This window comes from Pezoporus flaviventris, unplaced genomic scaffold (genome assembly GCF_033815535.1).
Source record: "Pezoporus flaviventris isolate CSIRO_AGI_PZ_B2104156 unplaced genomic scaffold, CSIRO_AGI_Pfla_v1 ptg000036l, whole genome shotgun sequence".
NCBI classification, from domain to species: Eukaryota; Metazoa; Chordata; class Aves; order Psittaciformes; family Psittacidae; genus Pezoporus; species Pezoporus flaviventris.
In genome coordinates, this window is record NW_026892584.1 from 29,242,686 (window position 1) to 29,255,072 (window position 12,387).

General features: G+C 38.4%; 1 protein-coding gene across 1 annotated transcript in view; it reads left to right on the plus strand.

Moving 5' to 3' along the window:
- Window positions 1–12,111, plus strand: part of TSHR (thyroid stimulating hormone receptor) — a 54,893-nt gene extending 42,782 nt beyond the window's left edge. Inside the window, exons 8-10 of the mRNA XM_061463742.1 lie at window positions 799–876; window positions 8,947–9,135; window positions 10,707–12,111. Coding sequence (XP_061319726.1) covers window positions 799–876; window positions 8,947–9,135; window positions 10,707–12,111 — 1,672 coding nt within the window. The remainder of the gene's footprint in view (window positions 1–798; window positions 877–8,946; window positions 9,136–10,706) is intronic.
- Window positions 12,112–12,387: the final 276 nt, after the last annotated feature.

The window sequence follows — 12,387 nt, forward strand, 5'->3', positions numbered from 1 at the left end:
AATTCCTAACTTCCTGAATCCACAATTCCTTATATGTCACTTTCCAGAGTGAGGGTAATTAATGTTTGCCCTTGATTACACCAATCATGTAATCATAGGAGAAATTTGCAGCATTCCATCTTTCAGGAAAGTGTTGGCCACTCAGGAAATTGTTCACAGTTTTCCAAAGACTTCAGATTTTTTTTAATTTTTTTTTTTAAACAGAACATGTATCAGTTTTTCCTTCAAATTTGTCCTCCTTCTCACTCCCTATCTTGCTGCTTTTATAAAAAAAAAACTTCATTCTTAACTTTGATTTGTATCTGGGAGGCTCCATGAGGCTATGGAGATTTTAAAGTACTTAAAACTTACTATCAACCTCTAAACAAGGAGGGCATTATTTTTATGTTTGTTGATTAAGCATTCCTGTATCATGTAATTCCCCACACCTCATTCTGATAAAAGCAAAACCATCTATTTAACCTCATCCACACAAATATTTGCCTGGAGATACAGTTTACATTCATATGTCTTTATGTGTATGACATATATTTGCCTTTTCTGTCTATTTAATTTTGCCTAATTTTTTTTGCCTATTTAATTTTTTATTATTTGATGAGGGATTTAATTTATTTTCAAAAAAGCAAACCTGTATTTTGTTCCTTGAGTACACAGAAAATGAAGTTTTCAATATGTTGTTGGGATAGGTTGGTCCTTATACATACTGCTTTTGTAAATCTGCTTAGGCAACTAACTGAAGATGATCTTCAACCTACGGATAACTATTTCCAAATCCCTGTGTTTCATTTGTTTCTGCAGCTATCTGCACAAGAACAAATACCTGGAAGTTATCAATGACAATGCATTTCTGGGAGTGCACAGTGGACCAACCCTACTGTGAGTAGGAGAAAATTAAGTACAGATGGCTCTAAAAATACTACTGTTTTACTTTTACTTTTTGCACTTTCTTTCCAACCACTACTAGCAGCAGAGCACCAGAGATGGGAATGCCATGTTTACAAAAAAGAGTATCAGCAACAAATGCTGTGTGTGCTTTAGGAAACTGATTTAAGAAATGCTTGCATCTTACATGGAAATACTGTTCCTACCAATTTTTCTTTGGAAAGATTCTGTACTAAAATCTGTCTTATGACTGTACAATTGCAGTACAATTGTAACATGAACTAAGGACTCTAGTAGCACGCATATACACGAAATTGAAATAGAGATAAAAAGTAATTTCAGACAGAATAAAGTTACCTCTAGTGCTGTCTTTTCTTCTTCTCATGCAGTTTGGCTTTCAGTCTGATTTTATAGTCCTCCAAAGAACTCTTCACTAAAATTAGGAATCACAATACAGAATTAAATGAAAAACTTTAAGAAGAATCATATTCCCTGACTCATCATCTAGCACGTAACATAGTGCATAGGACTGAGAGGGAGAACTGAAGTGGGGAAACTGAGTTCCTGCTCCACTGCCAAAATCAGGTAGTGCTGGCAGTGCTCACTCCATGTAAGAATCAGTTTTACTTTCTGCTCTTGAGAAAAACAACATATTTATATCAGAGTAAGAGTGTATTGGTCACAGAAGGAATCATAGGCTCTGCACAGAGTTCATGACTAGTGTGCCTGTTTTTCTTCTTATCACTGAATCACCTAAGGGTTAAACCTGAGTTGTGCCTTGAATGGCCAGATCTGAGACAGCAGTGAGAAGGTAGTGTTTTCTGACCATGACTTAAAAGTTATACAATCTGGTTAAGAAAAGCACAGTCAAGGCCCTGGTCCACCATCAGGAGAACTGGCCATATAGGCAGAGCAAAAGAGGGTGTTCTGGAAGCAGAAGAGATCAGGAGGGAAACCTGAAAAATCTCACAAAAGGGCTGTTAAACCTCCTGCTCAGGGAGCCTTTGGGGTGGCTGTTGCTCCTCTCCCTCCCTGCTAGCTGGATCATTTTCATTTCCATTACTTCTGCTTTCAGGAGGGCTCAGGCCACCTACCACTGAAGTAAGAGAGTCATTGCTGGAGAATTGCAAGAGAGGCTGTGTTGGTGCTGAGTAAGCTTTTTTCATTAGTATTTGGCTAATAAGACCTTTTTCTTAACTCTGCACATGGCACCAGAGAAAACCTCTCTCATTTTGTTCCTGGTCAGAAAGATATTTTTCAGTTGACATGACTTCACCTGGACACCATATTTCCATCATGATACTACTGTGTCACAGTAAATACACAGTCTTGAAGCAAGATGCACTCTCCTGTTTCATCTGGGGTCTCTGTCCTGGCTTCAGCTGTAAGAGTCTCAAATGGCTCACTGCACATCTTCCCTCTAAGGCTAATGGTGGTACAATGGGTTGAAAAGCTCCTTTCTAGGGATGGCAGAAAACATTCAGGATCTTAAGTCTAAGGGAGGTAATAGCTTTCAGGAGCACACATTTTGACTCTTTGAGTTATGGTGGATATTTAAAGCACCAGTTATGTTGTTATGCTGAACAAGTGAACAATTTATGGCATCTTACAAAGGGTTGTGGGGTAATCATATGCTATAATAATGCTGCCATGTGAGCTCATTCTGCAAGGGCTTAGCTTTAAGGTGTGTGAGCTATATGAAACAGCTTGTTTTAGGGGCTAGAGATGACTTCCTAGGACATGCATATGTAACTGTAAAGAACTTCCTTCTCACTCTGTCCTCTCAAATTAGGTTTCTCAAATGACTAGCAGTTTTTCTAATCTTTCCTAATTATTGTGCTATCCCAGCTGCCACTGATCGTCGATCTCAGGACGTGTTCTACGTTTGCAGCCTGGACAGCCAATTATCCATCTCCCATCAGAATTATATACCTCCATGGCTAACAATATTTATAGTTAGAGAGAGATGGTACTATAGTGACATTACAGAGAGAGGTATTGCTTCTCAAAGGCAGAAGGCATAAAATAGCATGTAATTAACAGTAAATCAACAGTGATTAAAAACTATGTTGTATGAGTTTGGCCATGATCTTAGGCCACCTAGTTAGAGGGTATATTTAAGTAGGTATTTAAAAGTCAGCTGATTGTTTTTTTCCTAAATTTGCAGTTTACAATAGCAGAGGAAAAGGGGAGTGTGATCACTGAATAGAGGAGAACATACACCAGTAATTCTGATTGCTTTGCCACTGCTGTACCTTAAGACGTATGTGGATATATACATAGAATGCTCGCTTTAAAAAAACATTTTAACAATATAATGGCAGTTGCTCTTTATCTGAAAATGCAGTCTTGGCCAGGATTCAGCAACTCAGTGGACATGGTTTACACTAAGTGATCCAACAAGTGCTGCTGCCTAGAGCACAAGTTCAACAGAGTACAACAAAAATACAATCATGCTCATTATTCAATTAGCTTTTGCAAATCATACAGGCCAAATTCAAAACATTAGTAATTGTCACACAAGATACATGTGAGTAACCAATTATATTTAAAAAGCAGAAGTGCTCTTTAAAGCATCATCTCCCAGTCTAGGAATGGGTCCTACCTTAGGAGTTTCCGTTCTGTTGCTGCCACTGGACACAAAGTCTTCAAGCCACAGAAGAACTCTGCATTCTGCTAATGAAACAATGCAAATTTGTAGATTTAAAGAATCCTTTAGTAGATAGAGTAGTCTAAACCCAACTATTACACACTTTATGCTTTTTTTAACTACTGGAGCATTGCAGTACTCAAATGCATGCATGATTAGGTAAAAATTGCCAGTGGTACTGTGATGCATTTAGTCTCATTTTCTCAATTATCTTTAAAATTATCATTATTACTTGATTTCACACTACAATTCCATGTTTCTAGCTGTTAAAAAAAGATTACTGACAAGGCTATTATCCCTTATATCTAGTTCTGAACTTCTGCCTCCAAAGAGGCAATGAAGAATTTCAAAAATAACAACCCACAAGAATAAAAATTGAATCCAAGCAGCCAAATATGTTTAACACTTGTATCATATATACAGTTGGTTCAGAAAACAGAAAACAACATCTCTTAAATAGTAAGATACATTTTATTCCCACTTTCATCTGGAGCTCTCCAATGTCTCTGCAACTTTACATCTAGCATGTAAATTTTATATAAGGCAAACGACAGCCTAGAAACATTACACGAGATTTATAAGAAAGCACGTGAGGAAAAAATAATATAGCTAACAAGCCACAGTGTTAAAACTGGTTGAGTGCACTTTGGTTGCTGTTACGCTCCACAGTGTAGAGCTCTACACTACTGCAGGCACGCCACTTCTAGCATCTGAGTGAGCTCTAGACCATGGCGTCTTAAATGCTAAAGTTTGGTCTGGGTCTAGGCTGGAAATGAATTTTGTTTGCACTTTACCATAATCCTGAACATTTGACGTCTCCCACAAGTAGTGTGACTGACTAGCTTCCACATCAGCCTTTTTTTGTCAAAGGTTTGTCAAAGGCCTTGTGAAAGTCCAAAGAGACTCTGAGCAGATCTTACTGACAACACTCAGAAAGGTTTGTAAGGCAGGACTTATTTTTACAGAAGCCCTTTACATGTTGACTTCCCCCAGGTCTATCATATTAGTGGCTCATATGCTGCCTTTCTGCATGGAGCTAAGCTGAAGGTTATGCACCTCTTTCACCAAATCAACTACCGCTTGCTTGAGATGCTTCAGAACTTCTTGGTGAAAACCATCCAGTCCTCATGACTCATTACTATCCATTTTATCAGTTTCCTGCCTAACCTCTTTTATAGTCTTTTCAATTTGAGACAGATCCTCTTGACAAGTCTATCAGACCTCTTGCCCATTCTCGTGTTTAAGTATGCAAGCTATAGCTTAGCAGTAGTAGCAAGACACTCTTCTGTGCAATGTAAACATTGCTGTATTTAAATATATTAGTTAACAATATTAATGAGGCTGACATAACTGCAGATAGTTCCCATTTTTAATGAGCAGCCCAAAATCAAGACTGATGGTACAATGACACAGAACAAAGAAATCACTTAAGACCATGAATCTTCTGTATGAATGAAGACACAGATGCTGTAGTCTGGCAAACTACAACTAATTGGATTAATTCTGCTCTGAAGATTGGTAATTACTATTTAAAACCTTTTCAATCCTATGCTTTCTGGTTTGAAGACAGGTGCTATGCTGCTTGGAGTAGATTCTGAATAGATAATCATCAAGATTGGAATTGTGAGGTAGAAAAATACGTGTCAATTCCACACTTCCTTGTGACCAGTTGACTCACAGTTTGTCTCTAACAAAATGTGGGCCTACGTAGAGTAACTAAGAAGTTATCTTCACAGGGAGACAAATTACCACCAGATTCCAAGGAGACTTTTCCAACTGCAATAGCAGTGGTACAGACAGCATCACAAGACCTTTTGGTGGCAGACACCATACTGGCAGTTTAGGGACTTTCCAAACTGGGGATTTTGGAAACTTCCAAACTTGCAAACCATTGTGCTTAATATGGCCCATGGATGAGATGGATGGGACTAACCACCTAGTGTTAGCCCTGCAACATGATTAATCCTACATCAACTAGAACTTCAGGGCAGATGTACCTCAATTTTCTCACAAACCCCTCTAGTTAAAAAAAAAATATTTTTTTAAAAACCTAAGCAGTACCCAACTGCTAAAATACACACCCATATACACATAAATAAAAGACTTCAAAGGATTCCATAAGATAAAAATGATCTAGTCTTATACCTAATTCTTCCAAGCCCTTTCTTCTCACTGAACATACCTTTCTTTCAGACTTCAACATCACTGGGTAACACTCTTTGAGTTGCCACAGACTTCACATGTTCCCCTCTGCTCCCAGGGAGTTGTTTCCAGCATCTGAGCCCCAGGCTGGCTGCCTTCTTCTGCTCGCTGAAGCACCATCCCCTCCAGGGCCTGGAGAGGCTCTTCTCTGCAGTTGTTTCCAAGGCACAAGCCCTTGTGCCCTAGGATGTTCCTCCTGACCCAGTCATTTCTGATGGGAATGTGACTCAACTGTGAAAAAACAAAAAGAGATAATTGTCCTTCTTCTTACCTTGTCGTTTGGCCTGCACAATGAACCGTGGCACTGACTTTCACAATGTAATGATGCAATTTTGTGAAAAAGATTATCCCTTTTCTCATTTTTAAGCCTCTTGCCTCACATTCTCAGGCTCCTCAAAACTCATCTCACAAGAATAAATAATTCCAATCACCTTCTTTACAATATGCATGGCATATTATAGTCTACTACTGCTTTAGTCCTAGCTTTTCCCAAGAGAAAGTTCCTATCTACTTATTACTTCATATATAAACAACTTGATACTTTCAATCATCCTTGCTGTAGCTTTTCTATGCTCTTATTTTAAACTGCATAGAATATTTATAGAACTGCATAAAGTATTAAAGATGCAGTCAGATTTACAAAGTGAAGTTCTGTTCTATGTCTTTCCCAAAAATTCTTAGCATTCTATTTCCCTTCAACATTATTAAATAGCACTGAACTGACATTTGCAGAGAGGACATCAAGGTATTTCCAGAGCACTACATAAACTCCATTGTAATCTATGTACAGTTAAGATTGCTTTTTCCTAAATGCACTTTACATTCATCAGTATTGAATCATGTCAATTATTTTAATGCTTTGTCACTTAGTATTGCAGAACCCTTCTGCTTCTTTAGACAATAAGCTTTAGCTTTCACTACCTTTTATTACTTTGTGACAGAAACAAGCTTCGTTGCAGCTACTCTCATTCTTCTTCCAGACTGTTTATGAATATTTCAGTAGTACCAGCACTAGGCTAGCCTCTGCAGGCCTCTGCTGCAATGATGTGTATATTCCAATACCAATTCATTTTCCATACTTCCTCTAGCATGAAAAGTTATTATCGGTCCCTGGCCTTTTCTCCCCCTCTGTTCTTGTCTTAATTGATACAAGAGAGCTATTCCCTTGTCAGGTAACAGATTAGTTACCTCACCAGCCCTTGATGTCCGATTTTGTCAAGACTTCTCAGAAATCCTAATCCATTTTACGAAACAGGATCATCTTTCTCCATACACTTGTGCCAGAACATCTTCACAGAACTCTTAGTCTGTGAAGTATTATTTCCTTTCCAAAAAACTCTTTGCACCTCTCATGACACAGAATTTAACCATGTTCCCTTCCTGCAGGTAGCTGCTGCCACCACCATGAGGACTTGATGGAGACCCATGGGGGTTGCCGAAAGGCCAGCCTTATCTTGGTAAGATCTAGTCCAAGATCTAGTTTACCAAGATGTTTTTGCTTCAGAAATAGAGTTCTATAAAATGAGGAAATTAGGGAAAAACAAAAAGGAGCAGTTGATTAAGGCCACTAAGTGGATTAAGGGATTGGAGCATCTGTCATAGGATAGGCTGAGAGTTGGAAATGTTTATTCTGGAGAAGAGTCAAGGAAATCTTATCAATGTGTATAAATACTTGGCAGGGCAGAGAGGGGAGGATCTGGGAAGAGGGAGCCAGGGTCTCCTCAGTGGTGTCGTGACAGTGCAAGAGGCAACAGGCACAAGCTGAAATACAGGAATACATAAGAAAAAACTATTGTGAGGATGGTAGAATACTGGAACACACTGTTCGGAGAAGCTGTGGAGTCTCCAGTCCTGGAGATACTGAGATGTCAACAGGACACAGCTCTCTGACCAACCTGCTCCAGCTGACCGTGCTTTCAGCAGGGAGAACAAAACTGATGATCTGGAAGCTTAACTATTCTGTGATTATTTAAAAGATAAAATGACAGGAGACAGCATTCAGACTCTTCTAAAAGCCAATTCAGGGGCTTGGTAGAAACACATATTACCTATCAAAAATTCCAGAAGAACAAAAAAGAAGTTTACGTGGTTGAAATCAACTGGTTGTGACATATTCAAATATGTATGATACAAAGAAGCTATTAGGGATAAAAATAAAAAAAAAAAAGAAGCCCTCCTACAGAAAGGGGAAGCAATTTCTAACTCAATTTAAAAACAAACACAAGCAAATTAAAAGAAAAAAGCAGAGTAAATCTAAACCTTTTAGAAGCAATTTGCTTAAAGCATAAAATTATTAATAATTTTCTTTTAGCTGCAAGAAACCAGCCAGTGGGTGAGACTTCTAGAGGGATAAGAACAGCACTCGTGGGAAACAATACATAGAAAAAAAGCTGAATTGTTTATTACTAGGGTGTTCATGATGACACTGGCTTCAAACAGTGTTCCTGCACTAGAAACTTTTATACAGGCTTATTTCTTTACAGAATACAACTCTGAAAAAAACGTCTTTACTTCTAGTGTCAGTAGAATAGGTTTTCAGTTAAAGCAAAAAAGTGAGTGAAAAACAGTAGCAGGACCAGATGACATTCACCTGGCAGTTCCAAAGGAAGCCACCTCCCCCATGAACTGTGCAACGTATCTGCTGAGGTAGACTCAGTACCAGAATAGAAAGCATCAACGTAATACTAAATTTTCTGAGTGTTTCAGGATGGATTGAGAGAAAAGAGTTTAATTTTGGTTTACGAAGAACTATTGCTTTAGTAATTACAATACTTTCTACTGAAGTATCCCAATAGGTTAAAATGAGTCTGAAGAGGTCTAAAGGAAAATCGCTGTTCCAATGGAAGATGTGATTTTTTTAAAAGATTTTTTTTTAATTTGTTTTTGCAGTCATTTGTATCTTGTTCACTTTAAAGGTGCAATTTTAAAAGTTGTGCTATTTGTGTATCATCCATATTCTCCACTATGAGGCATTGAATACAAGAGCTTTAAAACACCAAAAAAATCACAGGAGGAATTCATATCCTACCTGAATTTGAGTGGTATCAGAACCTAACAAAGTGATATGAAATCCCTACCTTCTCTGGATTTGATTTTTCCTGAAGAATTCTGTGAAACTCTTAAATTACTGTGAGAATTTGAAGAAAAACAAAAACAAAAACCCGATCCAGTTGCTGGATATTCTGACAAACTTTTCTTCTTCCTTTACCTAGGGATGTCTCCAGAACAGCCGTTGCTAACCTTCCATCCAAAGGATTGGAAAGCCTCAAAGAACTAATAGCCAAAAATACGTGGGCTTTAAAGAAATTACCACCTGTAAAGCTATTTCTTCAGCTAATGAGAGCTGACCTATCATATCCAAGTCACTGCTGTGCTTTCAAGAGCTGGAAAAAAAACAGTGGGTGAGTTTTACTACCTTATATTCCATTTTAAGGTATGCAAATAAAGACAGTGTTTAGTATTAACATAAAATTATATCTATTAGTACTTTTGTGACTTTTTTTTTTTAGGTATAGAGGACATTCTTTGAAACAGAAATTACAATTTCAAACTGACAGAAGACTTTCTAATATAACAACTTGTAGGACCTTTTTCAAAAGCTTCTCCTTTTGTTGAGCCCAGAATTAAAAGAAAAAAAAAAAGAGAAAAGGGTAATGTGCTATAACACAGAATGGGCTATAGCAAGGCCTGGAAAACGAAGTTTTGGAGGGATTATAGCTTCATATCTCATTCTAATTGAAAAGCTCTGAACAGATGATTCTGGATTAACCCTGTAGACAAATATTTCAAATTCCATTTCAGCAGGATTTCCAGCCTCTTATCAGAACTGGTGTGGATAGCTTTTGTGAGGCAGAAAGTACATTTACAGATGTCCTGATGCAATACAGTGACTTGTGCTGTCATAGGGGGAGGAGGGAGAAAGGATGACTTACTTTGATAAGCAGCAGACTTCTACTGCAGAATGCAAATGCATTGTAAATTTCTCCAAAGTTTAACGAGGTTTAGAGAATTCTTATCCAGCCTCTGATTTAGGAATACAGCCTCAGTCTTCAGTACTGCAGTATCTGTGGATGGAATACATAGTATATTAAAAATAGGCTATGATAAGTACATGAATTATTCAATAATAAATTCGCAAGACAGTAATATTCACAATTGCAACAAACTGGGAAAGTGAGGACAGAAATAAAACAGAGGAGTGAAGAGATTTAAAACTTGGACAGGAAGAAAGTACAGAAAGAACCCAGCACAATCTAATGACTGAAAGAAAAAAGTATCTGCATATCTATTAGTAGAAATAAAAATTTCTCAGACTGAATTGTATGCAATCTCAAATTGTAAGCAATCTTCAATTCTACACACCTGGAAATGAGACATACTAAAGGATATGTGACAGTGGGTCACAGTGATCAAAATATCTGATGCCAAACTGCAATTTTCTTCCTAGTAAAAAGCATGGATAATTTTTGACTACAAATACAGGTGCATCACACCATGAGGTATGGGATTTCCAGCCACTACACTGCTAGTTAGCTCTAAAGCACCCACAGAAAAGACACAAACTATAAATTAAAATGATGGAAGTTCTGTGAGAAATCGACTTGTGAGCAAAAATGAAAAGGAAAGTAATACTGTATTAGTTAAGAAGTTATAAAGGATAAAAGTGTTGTTATGTACTGAGACTGTAGATCCCCAAAAGGAAGAGGGATTATGGGTGCTGAACAAGCCAAATTACTACTGGGTATAGCTGACAGCAACAGAGAAAGGAAAAACACAGCTTAAAAAAAAAGCCCAGAAATGCTCAGGCTTATCATTTACTATATATTCTATTCACAGAAACAGACCTGATCACAGTTTTATAGCTACGTTTTCATTCATGGTTATTTGCTTTTGAAGTGTCCCCCTTTGTTTACTCGCTGCAATCCAGTCAGACTGTAAATGCCAGCAGTGATTTCCTCCTCTACTCTTTCAGAATTTTGGAGTACCTGACATGTAACCAGAGCAGCAGCTTTCGTAAGAGACGATCAGTCAAAGCTCTCGGAGGTTTGTTTTACAAAGATTATGCAGAAGAATACACAGACCACACTGATACCATTTACGACAAAAACACCAAGTTCACAAATTTGCCTGAAAATTCCCATTATTACATCTTTTTGGAAGAGCATGGAGAAGCAAATCTTGGGTTTGGCCAAGAGCTCAAGAACCCTCAAACAGAAGACGTCCAGACCTTTGACAGTCATTATGACTATCCTATCTGTGGAGGCAATGAAGATGTAATATGCACTCCAGAACCTGATGAGTTTAATCCCTGTGAGGATATAATGGGATATCGATTTCTGAGGATCATGGTGTGGTTTGTGAACCTGCTGGCCATCCTAGGTAACATTTTTGTCCTTTGCATCCTTCTCACCAGCCATTATAAACTGACTGTACCACGCTTTCTGATGTGTAATTTGGCCTTTGCTGATTTTTGCATGGGTTTATACCTCCTCCTGATTGCTTCAGTGGATCTCTACACCAGGTCAGAGTACTATAATCATGCTATAGAGTGGCAGACTGGGCCTGGTTGCAACACAGCTGGCTTTTTCACAGTATTTGCTAGTGAACTGTCTGTATACACTCTGACTGTGATCACCCTGGAGCGCTGGTATGCCATCACTTTTGCCATGCGCCCAGACAGAAAAATTCGCCTTCGGCATGCCTTGGTTATCATGCTGGGAGGGTGGCTCTCATGCTTTCTTCTTGCCCTTTTGCCACTGGTTGGTGTCAGCAGTTACAGCAAAGTCAGCATCTGCTTGCCTATGGACACTGAAACGACAGTGGCTGAAGCCTACGTCGTCTTCGTTTTAATATGTAACATTATTGCTTTTGTCATCATTTGTGCCTGCTACATAAAAATCTATGTAACTGTGCGAAACCCCCAGTACAAGTCAGGAGACAAAGACACCAAAATTGCTAAGCGTATGGCTGTGTTGATTTTCACCGACTTCTTGTGCATGGCTCCCATCTCTTTCCATGCTTTATCAGCCATTATGAACAAACCACTGATAACTGTCACCAATTCCAAGATTTTGCTGGTACTCTTCTACCCCCTCAATTCTTGTGCCAACCCCTTTCTTTATGCTATTTTCACCAAAGCTTTCCGAAGAGATGTGTTTATCCTGCTAAGCAAGTTTGGTATCTGCGAGCATCGGGCTCAAGTCTACCGAGGTCAGACAATTTCAGCCAAAAACAGTAGTGGCTCTTATGGGGAAAGAATCAGCAGAGGGATAGGTCATATTCTTACAAGCATTCAAGACCCAGTCAGTGATTACCTTCCTGCCATGACAATGCAGAACCAAATTCTTGTAGAAGAATGCAAGCAAACTGAGTTATGACATCTCACAGTATGAGAGCCACAATCTGGTCCAGAGGTGGTTGTGCATACAGTGAACTGAGTGAGAAGATAATGTATTCTCCATATCCTTTTTCCCCAGCCTATCCTTTGTGATATCTGAAAGTACCTTCAGAGTGGTCTTCTTTTAGACAAGTCACTCAGCTGAACCTCCTGTCTCACACTCTTAGCAGTACAGGTCAAAAGGTACTGTTCTGATAATAACATAGGAAGTATATGGGAATGCTCTATCTAAATAGGAAAATTAATATGTATAAAA